The 27905-nt window shown below is 37.3% G+C and overlaps 1 protein-coding gene across 3 annotated transcripts in view; it reads left to right on the forward strand.

Moving 5' to 3' along the window:
• grid1a (glutamate receptor, ionotropic, delta 1a) overlaps positions 1–27905 on the forward strand; it is a 207576-nt gene that overhangs the window by 163632 nt on the left and 16039 nt on the right. For all 3 annotated transcript variants that reach the window (XM_056768187.1, XM_056768189.1, XM_056768188.1), the window contains exons 5-10: positions 7792–7845; positions 12305–12478; positions 18430–18591; positions 18748–18867; positions 25991–26092; positions 27102–27299. In XM_056768187.1, coding sequence (XP_056624165.1) covers positions 7792–7845; positions 12305–12478; positions 18430–18591; positions 18748–18867; positions 25991–26092; positions 27102–27299 — 810 coding nt within the window. The remainder of the gene's footprint in view (positions 1–7791; positions 7846–12304; positions 12479–18429; positions 18592–18747; positions 18868–25990; positions 26093–27101; positions 27300–27905) is intronic.

Genomic DNA, 27905 nt, shown 5'->3' on the forward strand with positions numbered 1-27905 from the left:
AGTGTATAATATTACAACCAGAACAGAGCTGTCTGTCTCTCTCTCTCCTTCCTTTGTCCTTAAGGGATCTGCTTAAAGCTCTGACAACACAGAAAGGGTGGTGGTATCATCTCCCTACAGATTTTTGTTTGTTTGTAGATTTGTCAGTGACATTTTATGCAAGGACACACTATAGCTTCTCACAGTTTCTCTTTTTATGGGCTCTTCTTTGCCTGAAGATAAAAGAAACACATTTTTCAAATGTTTGCCTCTAATGGATGGCCCAAAGTCATTAAAAAGAAACAGAAAGTGACAATGTTCTTAAATGAATTCTATTGTGTATTTTTAGAGTTTCTTTGTTTGTAGTCTGGCTTAATTTAAAAGGGAAGCTTCAGCTATTAGTGTGGAAAGCAATTTACTTGGTCTGTCAGTAGGTAGTAATGGAAAATGCCTAGCTGCACTTTTGCTGTGTAGTCTCTTAGAATTATTGGTGCTTGCCAGTGAACTTTGCTTTTGTCAGAATGCTATCGTGCGTGTAAAATAGACATGAAACAAAAACGTACATACTATATAAAACAAAGCGACCATATACTTAAAGAAAATGCAGAACAGGAAGTGTCTATTGTTGGGTTAATAATACACATAAAAACAGTATTGTCATATGGTGAGTTTTGGTCTGTTATCATGCATCTCTGATGTATGACTTTTTTAAGCTCCTGTGTCCTTTCTTCCTTTCCAAATTTGGTAGATGGGCTTTTGCCAGGATAGTGCATATTGATTTTATTCTGCTTCTGCAATCTTTGCTGGTCATTATTTCGAAGACATATGTTTCTGAGTCATGGGTACACTCACACTGTCGAATAGGGCTTGATGGTAATGCATTCACCTTGTGCTCACAGCAATAAAGAAGAGATGTGTGTTCGTGCCCATGTGCATTTTTCTCCATCCTCTTTGGTCTTTAAGAAATAAAGGAACCACTCGGAGCTCAGTATTGCTGTCCATTAACCAATCGCTTTGTGCCGTATGGTGCAATATTACATCACAAAGAATTCTATTTTAAGTTGTCCCTAGTTTTAACTCATAAACATTGTTTGTTTTGTATGACAGGCATTCCTGGGTTTGAAGTATTGAGTAAATCTTTTGGCGTTCAGATGAAATTGTATTGTATCCCTGGATTGTATGTCATCATCCCTTAAACCCTTTTTTTTGATGAAACGTTTTTTGAGTGAGGAGCTTTCACCTCACTGTGTGTTTAGACATCAAACTTTCATTGGACGGATTTCTTGTAAGATTGACCATGAGATTCTCTAGATTTTCCCAGGGCTTACTATGATTTTTTTTGTGATTGGCCTTTGTGAACCACTAGCTGAGAAATTGAAAACTACTCTTAGCATAGCATTTTTTTAAGGGTGCATCCTTTATTGTTGGTTGTTTATTTCTCAAAATCAACAACTTTTATTAGGTAACAGCAAAGGGGAACATCGCCGGTACAACCTCTGTCTTGTGTTAGTTGAGTTTGTTTGAGGCATTGAAACACAATATTCGCACTTTCACATAAGTTTCTAGTAGGACATTTTCTGCCAAGAGGGCAAAAGGTGAAATCAATGCAGGAATGGAACAGATGTTTCTGAGAAAGAGGCAGGTGATGTAGTGAGGAGAATCTGGAGTGAAAAGCAGCAGATTGCAGAGTGGTTTTCATTTTAAAGTGCAGATCCACTTCAGCTGATGCATTTACTCTTTTATGGTTCTTCTGCCAGTGAGAATTGAATTATGGAGGTGTTTTGTTATTGCCATCTGAGAGCAGCATATACGTGCTTTCACTCACAAAGCACATATTTATTTTCTGAGCCATAGGTGTATAAATTACTGAGACAATTTAGGCATGTTACTTCCCAATAATCCAATTTTGCCTCTTTCTCTTTGATTTCGGTACTGTTGCCCATTTTCTCCACATTTATTTTCTTTGTCTCTCTTTAACTCTCTCACACACACACATTTATGTGATGTTATATTAGTCAGGACATTTCATAGACTAACATTGTTTTTAAAATGGTAATGACAATGTATACTCCTAAACCTAACCTTCACACCAAGGTTTTTAACATTGTATATATTTATGTTTTCGTATTGAGCTAATGATACTTTCTAACCCCCACGCTAAACCCTCACATCAACCTTTCCACATTTTTGATGGTTTATTTAGAATTTTCTTAAGTATGTAAAGATGATTATTAATTACATAAATATGATCGTTTCCCTCGTGGATATATTTGTCAGGCAAAATCTGACCCTCCAGACACACTTCCTCTAGGGTGACCACCCATCCCACTTTGTGTTGTCCTGCACGTCATCTTCGTCATCTGTTTGTTTTTTATTTTTCTCTTTTTGAGAAGATCTTCAATGTGCACAACATGATGTCTCCGAGTCTGATCTGTGCTCAAAATTTGAAGAGACACCTTAAATTGAAATCGGCATTAAAATGTTTTTTTTTGCCCGGTTTCAAAGACAAGGCTTAGCTTAAGCCAGGACTAGGCCTTAGATAAATTAGTATATTTAAGTCGCATTTATAAAATGCATTCGCAAAACATTACTGTTGTTCACCGAGAGACAAAACAATGGCACTGACATATCTAAAGATATTTCTGGGCGTGTTATTTTCTTTTAATACAGCTCAAGCATTAATTTTAGCCGGTGACTACCCTTTAGCCTTTTCTGTGAAACCGGGCCTTTATGTTCTATAACATTTTATCTATGCCTTAAATATGTTTTAGTTGGAATGAACCAAATAACAAATTATTTCTTCGAGATATTAGGTAGAAAAAATATATACAAGTGTTTCATTCCGTTGTTGTATCCCAGTTTCATGCTACCTTTCAGTGGTGTGCCTCATTTAGTTTGTTGGGTGGTGGTCACCCTAAGGGTGCTTTCTCACCTTTAATGCGGTTCATTTGGTCTGAACCAATGGAAAAAATTATACATTGTAGCATTTTTCTGCGATGTTGGTTCATTTTCAAACCACACAAATAGTTTTGGTCCGAACCAGTTGAAACAAACCAAAATGCAGTCACGTGACAACATCCACATCACAGAACGTATTTCCTAAACTGCCTTTTTAAATGAAATTAACTCACCGTCAACATCGCAGTCAACTGTGCTAGCATCAGTTGCATCATTGTAAGCTGTGATGGCGATCCCAACAACATCCACAGAATCTTTCGGTTTTGTCCAAAGTATATTATCGAGGTCATCGTACCAGGGGAACTTGTACATCCCGCACTCGGATGTACTGCTGGCAGAGTTTCTTTACCTTAACCCGACATTGTTCCACAGATCTATTAAACCACCTTTCCCTGAGTTGTTTGCTAAAAAATGAAAATATCATGCTGTTCTTGTGAGTTTTTGAAAGTTGGGATGTAAAATGGTCACCTGACCAAATTACTATGAGGCTCCCCACCTCCTCACAACTCCAAGTTTGTCCGCGAGCTGCCACGCTAGTGCAAACTGTCAACAAACACTTGTCCTCATTCCATAATACACAGCGCAGCTGACTATGGCAGCTGGTTTAGTCCCAAAAAGTGCAGTACTTTTTTGTATTTGGGTCTGTTCGGTATCGGTACACTTATGTGGTCCGCTTTGGGTGCACCCTCCAGTGCAAACTCAAAGTCCAAACTCTAGCGCGATTCAACAGAAAGATGATGGATATCTCAAATCTCAGCTCAGTTCTAAGCAGATCCTCAGAGCAGAGGCTTTACCCACCTTTGCGGTGGGCATGTATCATTGAGGCACACAGGTTACAGAGGGCAGGCCTTAGGGAGGCATACAAGTTTTCCTGCTAGCAGTGCATGCTGGGATTGCTGGGGTGCTGATAAGTGCTTACTGTAATTCTTTGTTAGAACTTCACTAATGAAACACTAATGAAAGCAACTGTGCATAGCAAAAACGGCATTGATTAAAGGAAAACAGTTTGCATTTGGCACACTTTTATTCTAGGCATTTTATCTGAGTGTGCGTTTTAGAGGAATCGAGCCTCATGACCCTGGAGTTCTTAGTGCTCTTTTCTACCAGTTGAGCTAAAAGGCAGAGGAAGTTAAAGGGCCGGTAAGTAATTCCTTTGCCTTTTTGAAACATTTTGAACAAGGTTCACCACAGCTTAAGAGACTCTGGACACTGCAATCAGTGCTCAAGAGCTCAAGAAAGCAAAGCAACAATGCTTAAACTCAGTCGGACTAACGGTCAGGATTTATCTTTTCAAGACTTTGGCTACGTTTTTCCATTGGCTGTGCTTAGATGTGGATCCCTCAAGAACTAGTCAATTTGCAGAAAGAATTGATTTATGACGTCTTAAGTCCGTCTTTTTGTTTGTTGGTTTTTCTTTGCTGAACAAGACCAGAGATAAATTTGATTGGCTGTTGATAAAGTTTGAGTGCTTAAATTAATATCCATGTCCATGTGTTGGAACTATAAACAAAACGATCTTGTAAGGTATTGGGTTCAAAGGTCTGGGACTATATTAACAGTTTGGGGTTTGAAATGTCATTTGTTTAAAGCTCGAGATTTGGATCCCACTGTAAACAGTAAATAAAGAACGTCCAGTGTTGGCAAATATACGTAGGCCTATAGGCTGACGGTACAGTATATATCCATCCTATTCTTATTAAAGTTAGATCATGTGCCATATTCTCTTTCTGAAGCATGATAAAACAGCAGGCAGGAAGGAAGGAATTTCAGCGTAATAACGTTACGTTTTGTGCAATTGAAAATGTGACTGTACAAAAGGCCATGAGCGACTTTGAAGGTTGAGATGAGGAATAGCAGGATCAAAAGCTGTCTTTTCACGAAAGCAGGAGTTTCTTTTGGATATAGAAGGCTTGATTTTCTTCCTTTTAACCAAATAACAGGTTGAATGTCATTAAATCTCCTGATGATATGATTTATTTCATGCAAGTGAGACATCTAGAGTGTTCCTGGTCTCTATACTGCATGTTAGGATCGGCAGAGAATCTTTGTGATTAAATGGCAAACCTATTCTTGATGTGATGATTAGGTCTGTTTTGCAAATTGCATGCGTGGCAATGATTTTTTACTTTCCCTACACTGAATCACATGAGAAGCATGTGACATGCAGCAACTATAACTAAGAGCAGTTTATACGATTTGGATCAATATTTTTCAAGTTGATTTACAAAACCCCCAAGATGCCCCTCGGCTGTTTCTTTATCTTTTCCTGCATGAGATGGCCACTTGGGAATGCTGTATGAAAGAAAATTAGTTTTGCTTTTCATCTTTCTGTGTGGTTTGAAAATATAATCTCACTATCTTTTTATAAATAGAGTATAGATTCAGTATACCCAATTCAGATATTTGATCAGAAAAGTTGGTGATTAGAACCATTATGCAGTTTGACCGTATCTTTATATTGCAGCCTACTGTTCAACCAATATATTCCCTAAACCTGATTCTGTAAACTGCAATTCGGTACTGCATATCTTTCCCAATAATATAGAAAATGAATAAATGAATTTTGCAATACAGTAACAGCATACTGATTTGACGTCATTACTCACTGGAACCCATGCCATTTCATGTTATTGACATCCACCAATCACCACAGGTGCGCTATTTGATTTGAGAGAGACAGTGGAAGTTTATCAGACTTTAAATCGTTGAACTACTTTCAAGTTGTGTTGCAGTCTATTCTGTATGTATCAGCAAGGGTTTGTGAGTAAACAGACACTCCATGTGAGCGCTGGCCCCTGAGGAGCACTGTGTTTATAGCTCTGGAGCTCATACCGGAGTGATTGACAACAAACTTGTGATGAGACGCTCAAAAGCGTATTACTTTTAAAACGTTTGTTTTCTTTGAGATAAAAGAATACAATGCCTAGTTTTCCCAGACACTACTGCACATGCTGGGTAAAATAATACTCACTGGGGCGTTTCCCGGACAGCGTTTAACCCTTGTCCTAGACTAACTTTAATTTTAGAATTTTCTTGATCGTAAAACAACTTGCAATGACATATCTTAAAATATATGAGTGTGATTGTTTTATCTCAAGATGTGCATTTAACTTCACTGGCTGGCAGTTGCCGCCCGGATCTCTGACACTGGCCTTCAGAACAATAACGGCAAATTCGCCCATTTACCTTAACTCAATGCTCCAGGTCTACATCCCCGTCATCTTCGGTCTGAAAATGAGCGACACTTGGTTGTTCCATCACATCGAAGCACCAAATCGCTTGCAAAAACCTTTACTCATTCCCCTGTGGTGGAATGAACTGCCAGCCTTCACCTTAACTACAGCATTCTCATGACTTTCAAAAAACTGCTCAAAACATACCCGTTCCACATTTATTTGATTAAGCAATAACTCTCTGACTGTCCAAAATAAATATAGATATTGTTGTTCATTCTCTCCTTTACTCATTCCAGCTTTAATCCTCCTAGTAGCATGGCCTTGTAAACTAACGGTACTGTTAAGCGTGTTGACAAAATATTCATATGCTCTCCTACATGTAAGTCGCTTTGGATATAAGCGTCTGCCAAATGAATACATTTATGTAAATGTATGTACATCAGTAATGTTTTTTAGTAAATTATGTTTTAAAAAAGAAATTGAAAATAGAAACTATTGCGATATATCATGCTTTTTTCATGCAACTTTAAAATATATATAGAGAGAGAGTTTATATTCAGTTTACTGTTAACTGTCGGAGCCCTTTTTGAGCCTACGCATGAAAACGCATGTTGGAACTAAAATGGCGGTAACTCATGAATTCTTTGGAATACAGACCGTTGGTCTCGTTTGAAAAGTGAAAAGTAGCTGATTATTGCTAAAAAAATCACACATACACAAAAAAATAATTAAATGTATGTTGTTAGGATTATTGTAAAAAATAAATTAAAATAAATTATGTTTTACTTTGATTAAAAAATACATTAAAAAAATATGGGTCGCAAAACGATAACAAAAAATCTAAGCACACTCTTTATAAAAAAGAATCAATTACTCTCCCTACATAAATTATTTAAAAAAACAACAAATAAATCTGTATTCTAGAGGCTTACACCTTTCCAATGATATATAGTTCGTCATGATTCAATTAGAAATTACATGCACAATATTGAAGCAAACTTCGGTGTCCCGTATACGGAACGGGTGACAGTTAACTTGCTACGAGATTATTTCCAAAATGAGATGACTCCTTAAAAAAAACATGTTTTTTTATTGTGCATTCCAATTAAAATCAATCAAACTGCAGTTGATCTTGATCTTTGCTTATTATCTTAATGATGTTTAGCATAAAAGAAAAATCAGTAATTTTGACCGATACAAGGTATTGTTGGCTACTGCTACAAATATACCCGTGCTACTCATGAATGGTTTTGCAGGGTCACATATAATATAATAATAATGTATATACAGTATATGTATAATTACAAATTTACATCATTGTGAATAAATAATGACAGAATTTTTTTACTATATCTAAAAAGGAATAAGGTTTTAACAGGAACCACAGGAACCCCCACCTGCAGAGCTAATCTCAGTTTTTATATCATTCTATTTGAAAATCATTGATGAGATGTGTAAATAATGCGTTTAGGAAGTGCAAAATCAAACACATATATGCAATGTTTCTTTGAGTGCTTCACAACAATACATTGTTACAAATACATTGTACAATTGTGTCCTTGGCTCGTTATGCAGCCAGCTTGAGTAAAGCTTAAAACTTTGGCATGCAGAGCTGAAGATTGCTGTTTATATTCATTTCAGTAATTTTCGTATCCCTTTGTCCTTTTCTTTTCTGCAGGCTGTGGAAACGAATCTAGCATCCAAAGACAGTCACTGGGTGTACGCCAATGAGGTAAGCACACAATCATAATGAGTTTCATAACTCTTTCTTATCTGTTTCATAAGATACGTTGACCTCAAAGCTTTTGCCATTCAGATACCAACAGCCCAAAATCATTCAGTCTGGCATCATCAATTCCAATTTCAACTTACGACGTTTGATGCATGACACATATCTCATTCAGTATGGGATATGCTGTCACCATGCTAGAGCAAAGCTGAAAGTGCATTATTGCACTGGCAGAAAACTCAGTGCCACATTTTGCCCTGCATTCTTTCTCTCTCTTTCCCTCTTTCTCTCGTTCTTTTTCTCTTTTTTCCCATCTTGTTAAATAAAAGTTGGGAGCTTAGAATAGAGATCATGAGCCAGTGTCTTGATTCCATCATTTGCAAAGCTTCTTGGGGGATGTTGGTCGAGCTCTTTTGGTGCTGTTCTCGTGTCCTTGGTAACAGTTTATTTTTCTGACAGGCTTAAGGTTGTTCTTTTGGGCATAATGTTAAGGTTGTGTAGTCCTTTGGGTTGTGTATTTGTATATTATTATAAATAATAAAAAAATAATAGACTGTATATGATATATTATGTTTTGATTCAGTCACACATTACGAAGTAGCACCACTGTCTAGCTTTCATTGCTACCTTGAAATCCTGCAATATGGGGTGTCAGATAATATTTCCACACGTAAAATGGTTTTTTGAAAACTCCTTTGTTTAAATACTTACAGTCGCTAGATCCTAATCACCTTCTGTATGCAACTGTAAGTCAGATTCACTGTTCTCTCTCTCTCTGTGGCGCGTGCTGTCAGAAGTCAGCTGTTCTTACTGAATATAAATTAGATTGCTTAGTCACTATATACCTTATATCTGTCTATGTTAATACAGCTTTTCCATAGTACTTTTGTTGTGTAATTTGATTTTTCACCGAGCCTAATTCCCTTTTCATCTCTACTAATTTGCAAACTGTAGTCAGGTTTCAGCAAGATCAAATTAAAGCAGTCGCACTCATCCAAAAAGGTGAGAGAAAAGAGGGAGATCAAGAGATTCAGAAAACTTAGGCAACGCATCACCTTAGGCTTTGAAAGAAGAGGTAGGCCTAGATGTTAACTGAATTACATCACCGTGATGCTTCTGTTTATCCCCGAGTCTCTGAAATTGAGTCTGAGCTGAATAATTTCCCCGTGACTCAACACAAAGTTGAAATGAAACTCACAAATTAAGGCTTAATGGGTTTCATCCATCAGGGTCATTGTAGGATGTCTGAAGTCTGAATATCATTTTTTTGAAGTTCACTGTTTTGATTACTTGAAACGGGGAGTTTGGTTGTAAACAAATTATCAGTATACATGTTTCAAAACTGAAGAAATGCAAATCCTAACCAAATATTGAACTCGGCTGACACCTGATGTATTGTACAGTATGTCAATGTCTGCCAAATGGACAATAGTTTGTGAAGTAATAATGCTGCGTAGTGTTAGTGTAACCTAAGATCCTTTAAGGAAAGTCTCCTCGACAGGGCAATGTTTGCAACGCCTCCAGGCAGCTATTTCAGTCATACAAAACTTTTATTCAAAAGTTTAATTACTGTACCTTGAATGGGGAAGACAAAACCAATTATGAGCTCTGACATAAACGTTGTTTCTTAAAGGGATAGCCGTTCGCCCAAAATTAATATTCTGTGATCATTAACTCACCCTCGGGTTGTTCCAAACCTGTATACATTTCTTTGTTCTGCTGAACGCAAAGTATGATATTCCTGTAAACCAAACAAATCTCATCCCCCATTGCGTAACAGACATTGTGGTACACTCGAAAATGCGTGTCAGTGTCACGCTTAGACTCTTCTAGCCGTGAACATGACATCCTCAGTTCTTTGTACCTGTAAAACTGAAACGATTTTAAACATACGTATTAATTGTACTTTTATATAAAATAATAGATATTTCAGCGCACTTAACCCCACTCCTACCCTAAACCTACCCACCTCCTCACAATTAAAAAGCACGCAACAAGCAAATAGAAGTCAGCTACCAGCATTTATTAAAACCTGTAGAAAAAATATATAAAACAGAACAAAAATACTACAAAAACGTACAGGTCAAGTTTTATTCCTAGTCTTTTATAGCTGCATGATTGTGTGAGCACAGCAGGTTTTAATCACAGACGAGCTCGCTCCTGGAAGGAACGCACACAGTGATGTATACGCTCAAGTTTAGCGTGTGACGCAATCGGAGCAGGAGAGCCAATGGCATTTCACAGAGATCTGTCTGGTTACAAGCAATATTCCAAATATCTTTCTCTGTGTTCATCAGAACATATAAACATTTGGAACAACACGAAGGTAAGTAAATGATGACAGAATGTTCATCTTTGGAGGAACTATCCCTTAAAGCTTTGTGTTTAAGGTTGCTCCAGGACTTGGTTTTGTATGAACCGCATAGACACAGATATGACGATCCCTAAAGATACTTCGACAAAGCACTTCAGATGGTTCCTGTGCTGTATGTTTTAGCAGTGATGTCACATGTTCAAATACAGATGTAAGGCACAGCTATATTTAGAGACTCCAAAGCTTCAATTAAAATCCACGTTTCACACAGCCTGTTCAGGTGCTCAGATGTCCACAGAGATTTAATTACATAGTGACATTGGATGTCCTGACTTTGTCTGTTATCACCTTGTTGATGAGTGCAGATCTTATAGACATGCATAATTAATAGCACTGACAGGGACATGCACCAGAGATCATGTATATGTTGGGCAGAGCTGTTTTGATTAATATGCTAAGAGGTTGTCTATGATCTCCCATCTTTCCACACTGTGACTGTCCTCCTTGCTTATATTGTCATGCTTCTTTGTCTGAATGCCCTCCATTAGACTGCTACCAGGGATCATAGAAAGATATTTTGTAAGATCAAAGTCACTATAGGACCTGAACAACACCAAGTCTGGATATGAAGGTCACTTAGTCAAAAGCTCATTTACAACATCAGTGATTTTTCTTGGTGCACAGAGACACACTGTAGACGTGATTTGTTTATGAATAAGGTCGTGGTTTTGTAATAGCATGCAGTAGAGACGATGGCTATGGGGTTGTGTTCCTTTGAAGGGTTATATCATAATAATACTAAATACAAAAATCTAATTAAAGTTGGTGAGACAGTAATATGTGTCTGCCATGCGTTTCAGGTAGAGCTTAATCCCTGAGGATGTGTACACAAAGCAATAATAGCAAAACTTGATGAAACAAAGTTGTGGAGATACCCACAAGGAGAACATGATTCATAAATAATTGGACAATGATGTCCAATGCCATACTAAATAAATTAAAATTAATTTTCTTGGTTGGGGTATCCTTATGTGATTTAATTATCTGAAATTTAAAAAATAGATTGGAAATCCCTAAAAGGGGATTAAATTAATATAAGGTTATTTAAAGGTGAGAGAAAGCATGAAGAAACAGATGGTGAAACTAGTCTCAGATAAACATATCTGTATAGGCAGAAATGAATTTAGTGCCAAATTCTTCGTGTTTATTCCCTGTACTATGTCACAGTCCTGTATTATGGAAAATGCCTTCTCAAATTGGATTCCCAGCTTTACTTTCTCTAGACAGTGTGAGTGTATGCAAGGACTTTATATTTTCAAAAGACAGACCTTGATTTTTCTCATGTCTTTATTTTTGTTTTCTTAGTTTATTTTAGGCTCCGCTGAGTTTTGATCAATATGTTTTGATGCTAAGACTCACTTCACTGCTGCGCCCTTAGCCAGCAGGACCGTGTATTAGTGCATTTGTGTGACATTTTGCACATTTTAGTATTTTGCTGTTCTTTTATTTATCGTTTTTCCTTCTTGCATTACATCCAATACACATTTCATTTCATAGACTGTTTGAAACATAACCAAACCTTAACTGAAGTATAATGCAGCAGTGCCTGATCGTCTTCATGTTTACAGCATAATGCTTGTAATACTTTATTTCTGACATATCGTTGCTGAAAACAAAAGTACTTGGAACATCTTTTCTTAGTCTTATGACTGGAATACACTTCAAGATTTAAAATCTGAATAGATTTTTTAATCTAGACATCATACATCAAACTTTTTGAAAGTTTCAGATAGAAATACACTAACTGATCAAATCTGCAGCAAAAGTCTTGTGTATTTTAGCCTATAGCTGATATGTTATGCTGATTTTAAAGCAATTTGAGAATTAGTTGGTAAGACTGGAAGCCAACTAAAACAGCTCAACACCAGCTTTACTGGAAGTTCAATATGACCAACTATTGATCTTCTTGGCTTGGCCTTGACACAATCTTAAACCAGTAAAGACCAGCAAACCTTACATCTATTTCGTTAGAAGAGGTATCAGATGCATTTGGACCAAACTATGATTTTTTTGCCCCAGAGCAATTCAAGCCAGGACTCATTCTGTTTCTATTAACATGTTTTAATATGTCCATGTGTGTTTTTGCAGGAGGTGAGTGACACAGAGATCATGGAGCTTGTCCACAGTGCTCTGGGCCGAATGACGGTGATCAGGCAGATCTTCCCACTTTGGAGAGACACTAACGTCCGCTGCATGAGGAACAACCATCGCATCTCCTCGCTGCTCTGCGACCCACAGGAGGGGTATCTGCAGTCTCTGGAGGTGTGAATCTTAGCAACCTTTACAAAAGCAATGTTATATTAGACTCATTCATCAGAAAAAGATCTGCATGTGAGACAGTGGTCATACTTGGCAACGAAAATAGGAAATTATGATTTACTTTTAAGGGATAGTTCACCCAAACATTAAAATTCAGTTACCATTTACTCATTTTATTTTTTTCACACCGGTATACATTTCTTCGTTCTGTTGAAAAAAAAGAAAGATATTTGGAAGGATATCACCAATTGTCAGTTCTGGGACACCTTGGACTATCATTGTAATTTTTCAAACTAAGATAGTAAATGATGTCCTAAACTGAAAACTGATCAAATGCTTTAAAATATTTTGCTAGTTTCTTATCAACAAACGGACAGAAAACAGAACTCAAGTGCAGAAAGCTCTTAAAAAAGATACTTTTATTTGAAGAAAACATTATTTAAAATTCCTCGAGGGGAAAACAAGAAGAATATATTTGAACAAAATAAAAGTGAAGTGAAGTGAAGTTAAGTTAAGTTTAGGAAGTGAAGTGAAGTTAAGAAAGTGAAGTGAAGTTAAGGAAGTGAAGTTAAGTTAAGTTAAGTTAAGGAAGTGAAGTTAATAAAGTGAAGTGAAGTTAAGTTAAGGAAGTTAAGTTAAGTTAAGTTAAGTTAAGTTAAGTTAAGTTAAGTTAAGTTAAGTTAAGTTAAGTTAAGGAAGTTAAGTTAAGTTAAGGAAGTTAGGTTAAGTTAAGTCAAGGAAGTTAAGTTAAGTTAAGTTAAGTTAAGTTAAGTTAAGCTAAGTTAAGTTAAGTTAAGTTAAGTTAAGTTAAGTTAAGTTAGGTTAAGTTAAGTTAGTTAAGTTAAGGAAGTTAAGTTAAGTTAAGGAAGTCTAGTTAGGTTAAGTTAAGGAAGTTAAGTTAAGTTAAGGAAGTTAGGTTAAATTAAGGAAGTTAAGTTAAATTAAGTCAAGTTAAGTTAAGGAAGTTAAGTTAAGTTAAGTTAAGTTCAGGAAGTTAAGTTAAGGAAGTTAAGTTAAGTTAAGGAAGTTAAGTTAAGGAAGTAAGTGAAGTTAAGTTAAGGAAGTTAACTAAGTTAAGTTAAGGAAGTTAACTAAGTTAAGTTAAGTTAAGTTAAGTTAAGTTAAGTTAAGGAAGTCTAGTTAGGTTAAGTTAAGGAAGTTAAGTTAAGTTAAGGAAGTTAGGTTAAATTAAGGAAGTTAAGTTAAATTAAGTCAAGTTAAGTTAAGGAAGTTAAGTTAAGTTAAGTTCAGGAAGTTAAGTTAAGGAAGTTAAGTTAAGTTAAGTTAAGGAAGTTAAGTTAAGGAAGTAAGTGAAGTTAAGTTAAGGAAGTTAACTAAGTTAAGTTAAGGAAGTTAACTAAGTTAAGTTAAGTTAAGTTAAGTTAAGTTAAGGAAGTCTAGTTAGGTTAAGTTAAGGAAGTTAAGTTAAGTTAAGGAAGTTAGGTTAAATTAAGGAAGTTAAGTTAAATTAAGTCAAGTTAAGTTAAGGAAGTTAAGTTAAGTTAAGTTAAGTTCAGGAAGTTAAGTTAAGGAAGTTAAGTTAAGTTAAGGAAGTTAAGTTAAGTTAAGGAAGTTAAGTTAAGGAAGTAAGTGAAGTTAAGTTAAGGAAGTTAACTAAGTTAAGTTAAGGAAGTTAAGTTAAGTTAAGTTGAGTTGAGTTGAGTTGAGTTGAGTTGAGTTGAGTTAAGTAAGTTAAGTTAAGGAAGTTAACTAAGTTAAGTTAAGTTAAGTTAAGTTAAGTCAAGGAAGTTAAGTTAAGTTAAGTCAAGGAAGTTAAGTTAAGGAAGCTAAGTTAAGTTAAAGAAGTTAAGTTAAGGAAGTAAGTGAAGTTAACAAAGTTAACGAAGTTAAGTTAAGGAAGTTAAGTTAAGTTAAGTTAAGGAAGTTAAAGTAAGGAAGTCAAGTCAAGGTAAGTCAAAGACAGACCAGGGGCATCAGGACAAGACGGGATGAAGAAAAACGATCCAGCACAGGACAGCAAACACTATGGCATTAAATAGGAGAGGAACAAAAGAGGCATAACAGAGGACAGCAGGTGAAGGGTTTGACCTGATAACGGGATAATGAATAAGGAAACAAGGGGGCGGGGCTAAGACTCACATGGCTCAAAGGTACAAACAAAGGCCATGTGCTTCCAAACACAGACACAAGACATGGGACTGTTATGATCCCGTCAGCCAGAACAACAGAAGCAGCTACTAGGACAGGATCATGACAGTTTGGGTAATGAAGTAAATGATGAAGAATTTTCATTTTTGGTGAACTATTCCTTTAGTTTGGTCCAGTGTTTGGTTTTAATAGTTTCAGGGGTACAAACTTATGCAGTATATATATGTAAAGCACTGCTTTTTTGTATGTACAATAAACTTTCCTCACAACAGTCATTTATAGTTAAAACACTTCATTTTGAATTTGCATTCTCTAAATATACGTATTGCATTAATAGTTGTGGCCTTAAAAATCCTGGCAGATTCTTTCTCACTAAAGCTAAAGAGTACTGCTTTAGTTCACTGACACATATGGCTAAAATCTTATTCGTAATTGTCTTTTTATTACAGCCGTGACTTTAAATTAAAAGTATCCGGGCCACTGTTAAATGACTGCAGTAACTATGTGTCATGTTTGTTTTATGCCGTATCACTTAATTTCTCTAGAATTTTAATTCAAAACAAGGGCATGCGCCACTGATCCAGATAAGCCCGCTGTGCCCCGATGCTTTTATGCACTAACAAATATAATCTTGTTAGATCACATTCGCTGGCTATAATTGTGAAACCTTTCCCCGCCTAACTAACACTACATTTAAATGCTGGATCTGTTTCTGACTTTAATAAAACCTTGTTTGGGTCTTTTTCCCTCTTTAAGAACAGATTGCGAATCCATGTACATTTTATTTTGGGATTACTGTCTCAATAATTCATGAAAAGAGGGTTTTGTGCCATCTGATGTCATAGCGGTACCACAAAAGCAGCGTTAAGTCCCTTGTAACAAAAGAAGGAGGGGATATTTGAGATGTTAGCAGCCGCAGGGATGCTCCTCCCCCTCCGTCGGTGCTAAGGACACCGTGGTGGGTGAAGAGAGATATTGAGTCAGTGTTGTGACAGATTGGATGTTTTAATTAACTCGAGAGGTTTAGGCATTGTGCATCGCAGCCCTCAGGCCACAGGTCTCAGCACTGCACGCTGACAGTTTGTGGAATGCTGAGTAAAAGCTCTGTGGGCGGCGTTGAGCTTTTATCTATCTAATTGATGGCCTCATTTTGGTGTTTTGTTTTCCTCATTTGGATTTGAAGCTGGTGATATCAGAACAATTGCTCAACGCTGGATGTTTCACAACTGGATGTTTAGTAACATTTTTACAGACTTCATTCAACTAAGTGGCCTTGTATGTCTACTGGTGGAAATGTTTTGTGTGGTACAGTACATAAGGGGTTTCGGATCCTCTGGCAAAAAGATGTAAAGGTTTGACAAGAAAGAACAGATGATTTCTATACATAATAATAATACATTGTACATAGACCAATTTGTAAGATGTCACTGGTCCATAAGCACTTTTAATCTCATTTTTATTTTTTAATCTTAATATATAATTAAATCTTAAATATATTTGTTTATGATTTGGATTTCGTTTTAAATGTTCTGTTGGTTGTGTTGTGTTTAAACATTTGTGCAGTGTTAAAAAACCTTAAACAGGAAGTTATTCTTCTGGACCGATGTTAGACCAGCTTTGTTTACATCTTCCGAAATGGTATATATAGTGTACTAGATTATATCAGAAGTCAGTTCGCAAAGCAATTGAAATAGACCATTTGAACCAATTATCTGAGACAGATTTAGTTGTTTTGTAATTATTTGTTAGAATTTGAGTACACCCCTCAATAAAACCACATTTACGCCCCCAAAACGTAATCCTCCAATGTCACGGCAGCAAACCTGAACATTCAAAATGACAGGCTCACTTTTTGAAGTAAACACAAAGGTGTGATTTCCCATATCAATTACATCAAGAATGTTCGTCAGGAAATGTTATTATTTGGTTAACAAAAACATAACCACAGCCTTTTTCACGCATCATTATAAGTTGTCAGTTACAGCCATTTGTTTATAACAATAATCATTAAAGGCCCTGTTAAAACATTTGTATTCTGTCCAGATCACAGTCACACAGAAGCATGAACAAAGGTAAATTCACCGGTTCATGTTATCTGTGTTGCTTAGTAACTGTGTGAGTCATAGCTCTACAGCAATAGGAAGCGGTTCAAACAGATAACATGTTTTGTCTCACTTGCGGGCGTAAAATGCTTTGACTCATAACTCCAGTCTTGCAGAGCTGAATCCATGTCAAGGGTACATCGGATGAATCGGACAGCTGGCACCGGGTGCACATCTTACTTTAAAAGAAAAACGGTCGGGCTTCTTATGGGATGAGCGAGGCATTTTGAAACCCTATACTTGCTGACCTTGTGTCATAAGAGCACAGGGCCGCCTTCAATGGGAACGTCATTCCAGCCCGTGTGATGTATGGTGCCCGCTACGGTCTACAAAGCTATAACATATTCACTGAGCCTTGGACTTGTAAATATTTTGTCCAGGTCCCCATGAATTTTAGAGGCGGCCCTGAGGCACATTAGCATGCATTTCGCATAAACAAGCGAACAGACCGGGCATCTGACTGACACTGTGCACGCTTGGTTGTGAACCCAGATGACCGTGAACGCAGTGTGAATGAGAGGGGTTGGGGAGGGATGCAAAATGGATGAACCTGGAGCGGAATGAGGCGAAAGGATAGAGGGGTAGATTAATTCCTCCCTGTTCGACTTCCTGCCTGTGCTTTGTTGGGTTTGTTTTTCCTTCTTGGTGAGACGGCGGTGTGTCTCTGTGAGACTCTGTGTCTCACGGCCCCTGCCGAAAGAAGCCCGCAGAGAGAGCAGTGAAACCTCTCTCATCTCACTTGTAGAAGGCTTGTAAAGAGAGTGGATGGAGATGTAATTTTCAATGATGATCCCTCGGTTTCCTCTGTAAGTCACGTTCTATGCTGTCGCTCTTTGTGCGCTGATTTCCTCTGAAGTGTGTGGTTGTGCCAGAGTGACATTTTAGGGGGGGACATCAAGTTTGGCTGCGCGACTTCTCAGACTCCCGTCTCCTTGACGATAACAGTGGTGTCTCTCAGCACGATAGCTGCTCTCTGCAGGAACAGAGTCCTGCAAACACCTCCTGCAGTGCTCTTTCTTTTCCTCTGTCTGTCTCTTTTTCACCGTCAAAGAGCAACACCAGATTCATTCTCATTCATACACACAATCCGTCCTTCAGAAAGTTAGAGAACTGTTGAAGCAAAGTAATGAAAAATAACTCAATTTGCATTTCTTGAAGTAATTACCACTGCTCATGCAAGGAATGAATGGTTTAAGGTTACTTTTTGAGCTTTAGTTTTGTGTAAATGAAATAAATTGACATGGTCATAATACTCAGCATGTGTCTTGTGTTCAGGCGGCTGTGTGTAAGTCTCCGTGTGACGGCTGTGTGATCAACACATAACGCTCGATGATGCTTAAAGTGTAAAGGGAGAAATAATGAAAAAGTCAATCACAATTTAGCAATTAGATATAATAAAAAAAGACCAAGAGATTGGAGTAAATTATAACCTTTATGTATTTTGCATATAAAGGGTTGTTAAAGGGTGTGATCTATTATAATTGTTCATAATGTGTGTTGTAATACATTCAATGTTGTAAAGAATTATAACAAACACAAAACAGCAAAGTGCAACAATGAATTGATGAGTGTTTATATATTGTATAATATAACTGTAGTTACAATTATACATGAAACATTACAATGCATTATAAGGTGCAAATCAAGGCATAAATAATACATTAAAATGACTTTTATAATGCATTATACGTATATGCTTTAAATAAGGTTTTACCGTTTTTTCTTACCTATGTGTGTTTCAAGGTCTCCAGTCTGTACTTGTACGACAGCGTGCTGATGTTGGCCAATGCCTTCTACAGAAAGTTAGAGGACAGAAAATGGCATAGCATGGCTAGTTTAAACTGCATGCGGAAATCAACCAAGCCCTGGAACGGAGGCTGGTCCATGCTGGATACCATCCAAAAGGTTTGAAGCCACTTTCCAATTCATGTCACTTGCATCTGATTCGATTTGGTGCACTTCAACTCAAGTCAACATAAGTAAAGTTCAGTGCAGTTCAATAAAACAGGTCTAGTTTAAACAATGTATTTGTTTCTAAGTCTAATTTGTCTTTCACTGCAGGGACGAATTTCGGGCCTCACTGGTTTAATGGACTTTCGTAGCAATGGAGCAAACTCCCACGTTCAGTTTGAGATCCTGGGAACCAGTTATAGCGAAACATTTGGGAAAGACGTCAAACGGGTAAGTGGAAATTGGGGGGACAGGGGTGGTTCTAACGGCTGGCCAGAGGGGGCGGCGCCCCTGTGTTAATATGCATTTCTCCATTTCCTAACTAATTTTAAATAACGTATCTCTAGAAAATTGTAATTATAAAGTTCAATTTGCCAGGTTTTTTACATGATTAAATTAAATATTTGCTTTAGAGCATGGGTCTTCAACCAGGGGTCGGCGGCCTCTAGGGGGTCCTCGGTGGAATTGAAAGGGGTCCGCTAATTACTGTTTACTCACAGGCAACTTTTTGTTAAAAATGTAAAGCATGAGTACAGTAATATCACAACCAACGTTCTCTTTATGCTGCACATGATCCCCCTACCTGTGCACGGACAAAGACATCCATTCAGGGAGCAGAAGCAATAGAAGAAAAATTAATATGCATCATTGTCTCCCTTCCGATAAGTTCAGAGTATGCATGAAAGGAGTTGCGTGCAAATAAAGTGCAGTCTCATATATTTCTGAACTTCTGTTTAAACTTCTTAAATCTGTAAAGCACTAATTTGACATGAAAATGACACCGCACCGCTTCTGCATTGCAAACTCTGACAAAACTGATTTCTATATCTTTTCTATAATATCAAAAAAAAGCATGCATAGATAAACTAAACTTGGCTCTGTCCACTGTAGTAGGTGTGTGGGTGATCATTTTATCTCTCTTATGCTTTTTGTTGTCCTAATGTTTGACCCAATTGCTTTCATTGTTTACCCAACTTGTAAGTCGCTTTGGATAAAAGCGTCTGCTAAATGACTAAATGTAGATGTAAAAACTATTGTACGTGTGCGGAAAAAATGATAAAACTTAATGAAACAGCCTGCTTTTACAATAGAATGCATAACATCTGCACATCTGATTTCTTTCGCATCCAAAGACATCAGTCATCTCATAGATGCATTAATAAAAACTAATATTCAAGACAGATAAAATGTCCATGCTGCAAATCCCTTAAAATAATCAAGCAATCTATTTTAATAATAATAGTGCTAATGCAATATCTAAACATAATATTGCTGTGACAATAAAGGTTGTTTCTATTTAAATAGCTCTGTTTACACATTTAGTATGGGGGATCCCTGCTCCATGCATCTCTCTTCTAAGGGGTCCATGCCCTGAAAAACAAGCTTTGAAAGAAAATGACCCCCTTAGTTCAGCACCTTTAGACCTCAGAGCTCCAGTAACAAAGCTTAATATCTGGTTTAGAAAACAGGCTTCACACGTCATTAATTTAATAAATGATAATAATAATAACAAATAATATAATTGTAACTCAGTTTTTATGTGTCAGTTGTGGTTGTCTTCTTGTTGTCTATGTAGTTGTACATGTGCTTTATAAATGCATAAAACGTTTAAGGCATAATGACAAATTGTTGTTCTCTTAGAAGCACAACGGGCCCTCACTGAGGTTTTAAGCAGAGGTGTGATATTGAGTGTAAAGTTGGCAAGATAAGATCATACCTGTCTTTGGCAAGAAAATATATAAATGTTGCAAGATTTTGTTGTCATCGCTGTTTTTTGACTGATTTATTTAGAAGCTTCTTTCTTTGGTCTTTGCCTTTTTAAAGATTTTCATATAAATACGTTTCACACCTCCATGTGACTTGTCCTAAAATAAAACTACAGTACATTTAAGATCTGGTTTGAATATGTTTTACACCAGTGAGTGTGTTGCATGAAAATGATAGAATTTTTGTAATATTTTACCAGGGACAGAGTAGCGCCCCCTTCTGGTCAAGTAAAGTCTGTTGTGTATATAACAGAAATCATGACACACAGCTAATGATGTTTGAGAGGACAAAGATGAGTGGAGTGCAAAAGAAAAGTGAGGAAAACAGATGGACAGAGCGAAAGAGAGACAGACCCTGCTGTGATTTCAAATTGGATACACTGACATAGAACACAGACATACAAATAGCTGCGTAACGTCCTGCAACAACACACACACTCAACCAAACCCGTCATTGTTGATGATTCTATCATTTCTCTCTCTCTCGTTCTCATTTATCCCTCCCTGATGCACAAGTACACCCACACACACAAATGCTGACAGGGCAGCTGAAGTGTTTTGTGTTGTGGTTCTGGTCATTATCGCGGCTCCATAACGTGCCAAACACTCTCAATCTTTTTGCCTGAACGTTAGTGAGCGTGTGAGTTTAACACTGTCAACATGGCCATTCCCTCTGGCGAGAAACACTGAGAGCTAATGACTTCACACACACACATCCTCCAGCTCAAACATAGCACCCCCACTGTCCAATACACTCATAACATTGACAGCTAATAAACACACACATACACGCATACACACATGCCCCGCTGTCCATCAGCATGAATATGCATTCCTCCACTCTGATCTGTTTTTTAAAATGATGTCTCCGCCTCGGGGCCCTCTGAAGCCCGTAGAGAGGCCCCCTGCATATCATCCCGCTTTTTTATCTCTTCTTTCCGCCCATCTCTTCATTTATTTATTTATCTTTCCACCAGACGTCGGCTGAAATCTAGCTCCATAATGAAGATGGAGATGTTATTTCGTCTCTTTCACCAGTTCCGCTTTGTGTCATTCCTTGTGTCTCTCACTTTCGTTTAATCTTCTCTTTTCATTAAAGCGTCAATTCTGTAATCCGGACTGGGACTAGGAGGGCCAAACATCTTTACGAGATGGATTGGATCCCAGTTCCGATCAAAGCGGTTTAATTCAACACAAAGCACACAAGGGCGCAGGTGTTAAGAAATATGGTCTCATGGAGATTTAAGAGTTGGTGAACTAAACTCAGAATTATTGGTTAGTGGGGATGTACTGATATGTCATGTGGCAGTGATGTGAGATAGAATCTGTATTTATGCATGAGTGACAAAGTGGGCGTTTGTGCGTGTGTGTGTGTGTTTGGTAATTACGTTACTTGCCTTATGACAGCAACTACGCATATTGAGCAGAACGTTTTAAGCAGAGCAAAATAAATCCGTTGAATTTAAGACTCGAATAGACAGCAGTAAGAACCCCCGTTGGTATTTATAGTTGAATGAACAAACAGACAAATCAAACATGTAGGATGTTAAAGTGTATACTGTCTTACAAGTAATAGCGTGCACTAGCAGTAGCATCATAAATATGGTTATCGAGGAAAGACGAAAAATGTAACCCTGAATACATTGAGTCACTTTGGATATAACCATCTGCCAAATGCATTACAATGCATTTTTGTAAATGTAATGAAAAAACATACATCATCTGGCTGATCTCAGAAACTCTGGTGACATCAGGCTATAGTTCTCCAGGAACACAGTTACCATGCTTGCATCTGGGCGAGTCAAGCGTGGGTGACCTCTGCACAATTGCCTGAGTGGTTCCCATGGCGATGGGGTGAGATGTGGGCTGCAGGTGAATCTGGGGGAAATGAAATGAGCCTTAATAAGCCTCTGTCACCTCTCTGAGCAATTGGTGTGGAGAAAATAAGAATACAGCGGACCTCACTGGTTTCAGAAAACACACACACACACACACACACACACTGGACTTTTTCCTAAGTGCTTATTTTTCTTATGCTTACACAAATTCATCCATCATTCTTTTGTGAATTTTATATATAAAATGGAAGGATAATGTATTTTTTATAAACCTTAATATATACATATTCCAATTTCATATGAGACATTTTTCACTTTTGCAGCTCACAAGCCTAGCGCCTACATTTTTTTTCTTCATTCAAATACTTTTTTCCAAGAAATCACTGTGTATCATTGTATATCTCAAAGCCCACAGCTCACAAACTGACATTTTTTGCAGTTTTTTTAACAGAAAGCCATGCCCATGTAGCTTAATCTAATTAAAATGTCTTCTAATTCTTTGAACAAATCTCTATATTAATCTCTATATCTCCATATAATGTATTATTCCAAATAAGTTTCAACCGGCATCTTATTTCTCCTTTTTGAAACTACATTGATCTCATTAAACAGCCAAAATAGGCTCCCACTCCGAAGAATGATGAAGATTCCAACATTTCTAACAATAATATTTGCAGCTAATCTTGTGAAGGACCTGCAAATTGCCTCAGTGATTTAAATACAGAGTGGCAGAGTTGTTCCTGTGTATTTTGAGATGCATCGATGAGGTGAATTTTTCACCCGCCAAAGCGCGAATCTCATTCGATTTGACGAACGATAATGAGTTTCTCTCACAGACTCAATAAAGAGATCAAAAGGCACATCTCTCTCTAAACAAGCTGAGAAACGGTAACTTACAGTACACAACCCTCACGATGCGCTTTTAAAACCCCTCTCACGCTTGCACCACACGTCTCTATGTCTTATCCTGTTACCTACTGTACTTTATCGGCTGTTTGTAATCCTCTGTCTCTCTTTCTGTTCCTCTCTCTCTCCACTATAATATGTGCGCTCAAGTGGAGATGTTCACTCCCAAAGTAACAAACAACACAATTTGTGAAAGTCTGGCACATAGCCCTTAAGTCTACTTGACAAAATGTTTGTGCCTTCACAGGCTGGATTCGGGTTGGCTTGTAGCTCTAATATCACAAACTAGAGATGAAGAGAACAAAAGAGAGGCTTGAAAACAACAAAATTCAGCTCTGTGTATCATGGCACAAAGAAGCCAACACAGTGAGAAATGACAAAAGACAGTCAAGGGTGTGTTGTGTAAATTTCTTTGCCTTGTGTCTCTTAACAAGACGATGTAATGTTGAGAATTCAGAGTATTGTTACTGTAAAGCAGAAGAGGCTGCTGTTAATATTATTCCGCCAAAAACACATTGGACGTAATGTATGTTACAAGATTCCCCTGTATGTTGCAACATTTCAATTTCAAGATGTTTGTGATTGACATGTTTCAAAATGAAGGTGTATGTTGTAACAGTGTGTTCCTGTGCAGTGTGTTTCTGTGGCTAAATTGGTAGAGCAGGTCATTGGCTTGAATTTTGGGGAAGACACATAATGATAATACATACCTCGAATTCACTGGATAAAAGAAAATGCAAATTGTCAAATGTACATTTTCATTTTTTATTTTGACAAATATGGAATTTGCTGGTTTGCGTTATTTGCGCATACTGTAACTCAGACAAACTGAAGGGTAGAACACACACATGTGTGCTTTTCACATGCTGCCTTTCAAGTGCTCTCTGACACATCTCAAGTGGACATGCCACATTTGTCTTTTATCTATGTCAACACCTTCCCTTATGATTAAATATTTAACAGCACAGACAGAAGCTAGAAGGGAAAATGTAAGGAAAACATGAAAGAAAATCCATCAGACTCTCTTGAGATGATGGGGATAAAAAAATGCAAGAACTGTTCTTATTTTATGACAGATAAGTTGTGAAATTGATTTTGTCTTCATTTACTCATCCCCAAGTTGTTTCAAATCTTTGTTCTGATGAACACAAAGAAGGATATTTGGAAGAATGCTTGAAACCAAACAGCTCTTGGTCACCATTGACTACCATAGTCAAATTGCATTATACATTTCTTTGTTCTGTTGGACCAAATTTTTCTACTATGGGTGAGTAAATGATGACATCATTGGGGGGTGTCCCTTTAAATGAGGTTAATCAGTTGTTTTTTTTAAGAAGAAAAAAACACAATACAAATAAATAAAGTTAACATCAATTTATGTTGATGTAAATAAGTTGTTTGGTGTGATTTTTGTAATTCATTCTTTGGGGGCTCTAACACCTACATTAACATTAGCTGATGTGAGAAGAACATTTCTTACCTTTGCAGTCAGAACATTGACAAATTTCAAGAATGTGAAATGAAAAACAGCAGAGCTGAAGCCTGGTCTATTTTTATTTCTCTATTATGCTTCCTTTTTTTAAATATACAAAACGGCAATAAAGCTTTCTGAACTCAATGGGATTTAACAAATGAAAGAGGGGGAGTTGTTGTTACTGTGAGAGGGATTGTGTGCTGTAGGAATGAGTAATATGTCATAGGGCAGATGATAAAGCTTCAGTCATATTGTCACTCGAAAAGGACCTTAGGGTCAAAAGCTGGCCAGATGAAAGCCGAGTGTTATTTCAGGGTCAGAGTTTCTGCATGTCCGAGATATTAGATCTGCAGCCTGTTGAATCCATCACAGATTTCGTAGGATATTGGGATTATGATGGATAGGACTTGAGTTGAAGATGAATTGATCAAGTCTTTTCTCATGAGATGGCCGTACGTTTTGAAATAAGCAATGTCATTGCTTGTAGAAGGACAATATAAGTAGTTTCCACTTCTCTTTGTCATTTCCACTTTGGGTGAACACTGACTTATAATGTTTTGGCCACATTTTCATATGACATTGTAGTGTATACTTGCTCATTGTGATTTGTCTTCTTTCTAATATCTGTTTGCATATTGATTTGTGTATTCTTTCTTCATCCATCTATTACACTGCAAGTATAGCATTACATTGTGTTGATTGTTGTGCAAACCCATAAGAAAGATGTGTGCTGAGTGCCATGAATAATTTATACAGAACAGAGGCCTAAATTATAAGCTTACTTGAAACATTCTTCACTGCCTAGCAATCTTGGTGTTTCCTTGCGGACATGCAAATACAGTTTATATTAAGTTTTTAATATAACTCTTATTTCTGTTGCAAGGGTTCAACCTTTGAGGCCTTGGGAAATAAGAAAACTTTTGGGAAAGTTTGGCTGTTTTTGTTTTGTTCTATTTTCTTTGTTGATATTAGCAAGAATACCATCTGTATAGATAAAGGTAAGATATGTGTTTGTGCGTGTATGGGTATTTTCCACTTTACCTTTTGTCTTATTTTAAAGAGTGGGGGAAAACAATGTGAACTTCTGATTTGTCATCAGGCTGACAGCTGTTGCCTAGACGAGTGCCTAGCAAGCTTACATGACCATTTTAACCTGGCCGTGTAGCACAAATGCCCGAGATTACTCTTGAATTTGTACCCATTGGTGATGGATCAATCATAAACCGATAAGCATTTGAGGGCAATTTTAAAGAGAAGAACTTGGGTTGTATCGTGTCACCTGACTTTGATCAGCTTTTTCTTTGCAATACTTTATATTAGTTCAAACTTGATCTCGACTCAATCACAATGTTTCTCTCTCCGTCTCCCAGCTGGCGACGTGGGACTCTGATCGTGGGCTGAATGGGAGTCTGAGGGAGAACCGGGCTGAGCAAGGCATGCATGGAGTAACTCTGAAAGTGGTGACCTTACTGGTACGTATTTCCATAAATCGCTGTGGTCATGTCTCTGTGATATCGCATTGACAGACAGCTCTGAATCACAGCCGAATAAAGCACAAGTTGATTTACAAATGCAAGACATGCTCCTGGAGCAACATTCCTGTCGACTGTTTATTGACCTGACCCCCAAAATCTTGATTGAATGATCGCTTGATAAAAAGGTGTGTAATCTCCAACACAGATCCTAAATCTGATCGTGGTTTGTGCCGTGATCATCTGGCGTCAGTGCTGTAGTCCCGCTCGCTCCTCATGGTTCCTCTTGGGATTGATTAAGTCTGCTCTTTATTAATTCTTGAGTCTATCACTGTTGCGGACCCTCTAAATACGAGTACCTTCATGGGTTCCTCAGATATTACATTTGGCTGGGTCTTAAGGCTGGTTTCAAAAACAGTCAATCGTCTTTAGCAGGGACATTCCTTACTGCAATTTGCTCAGGTGAATTTAAAAAGGTAATTTCTGTCTGATGAGACATCGCACGCTTCACTGCTCGTGGTGTAAAAGTTCTGCAGAACACTTCATTTAGATTAACCTGAGACTGGAGGGTCCCAGCTGTCGCCGGTATAAAACTCACGTCACCTTTGTGTGTGACAGAGGGCTAATCTGAGAGCCGAGTTTCCTCCTGAACGGACCTATTAAACTGAAATAAGTTTAGAGATGAATATTAAATCTTTTATTTGCAGAAGTATGTTCATACTTATTAGCTGCTATGTCATGTCAGACTTTTCTCTGCGGTCATCTTCGCTTCTCATTTAAATGAATAATGAAAAGATTCGATCATGTTTGATGGTGTCCGTTGAGCTCAAGTTCACTGTAAAGAGTCATTGTTTGAACACTTACAAAAACTAAAACATTGCAATGAGGTGAAACGCAAAGTGTAAAGATAAGACAAGAAGGTGTGTTCTGCCCTTTCATTTAAAGTATAAAATCAATAAATGAGTAAGTAACTTTATAATTAGACCCTAATTTTCGCTTGCTTTTTCAGGAGGAGCCTTTTGTAATGGTGGCGGAAAACATTCTTGGTCAGCCTAAGAGATACAAAGGATTTTCTATTGATGTCCTGGACGCCCTGGCCAAAGTTCTAGGCTTTAAGTATGAGATGTATCAAGTGGCTGATGCGAAATACGGATCTCAACAAGCAAATGGTTCTTGGAACGGAATGATCGGAGAGCTGATTGGGAAGGTAAGATTCATTTATAAGAAGATTGAGTCGTAGTATTGTGTTGCAGTATGTTTGTTTGTTTACGATTTCTAAGTAGAGTATGATACGTTTTCAAATAATGTGTTTTTTTATAAGTATCATTACGTCACACTGCTGTCCTTTTATTGGTGGAAATGAAGGTTCTTGTGAATTAAATATCCAGCCTTGACAATATGTGACCCTGTACAACAAAACCAGTCTTATGGGTAAATTGGGATGTTTACACAGTCTGAAAGCTGAATAAATAAGATTTATATTGATGTATGAGTTGTTAGAATAGGACAATATCTGGCTGAGATACAACCGTTTAAAACTCTGGCATCTAAGGTGCAAAAAAATCTAAATATTGAGAAAACAGCTTTTGAAGTTGTTAATCAGAGGCAATGTGGCAGGCCATCCACTCACAAAAATAAAGTTTTTATATATTTAAGATAGGAAATTTACAAAATATCTTCATGGAACATGATCTTTATTAATATCCTTATGATTTTTGGCATGAAAGAAAAATCTATAATTTTGACCGGGTCACATATTATGTAACTTATATCACAAGTACTGTATAACCTGCTATTCAATCATTGCTTTTCA

This window comes from Triplophysa dalaica, chromosome 15, assembly GCF_015846415.1.
Source record: "Triplophysa dalaica isolate WHDGS20190420 chromosome 15, ASM1584641v1, whole genome shotgun sequence".
NCBI lineage: Eukaryota > Metazoa > Chordata > Actinopteri > Cypriniformes > Nemacheilidae > Triplophysa > Triplophysa dalaica.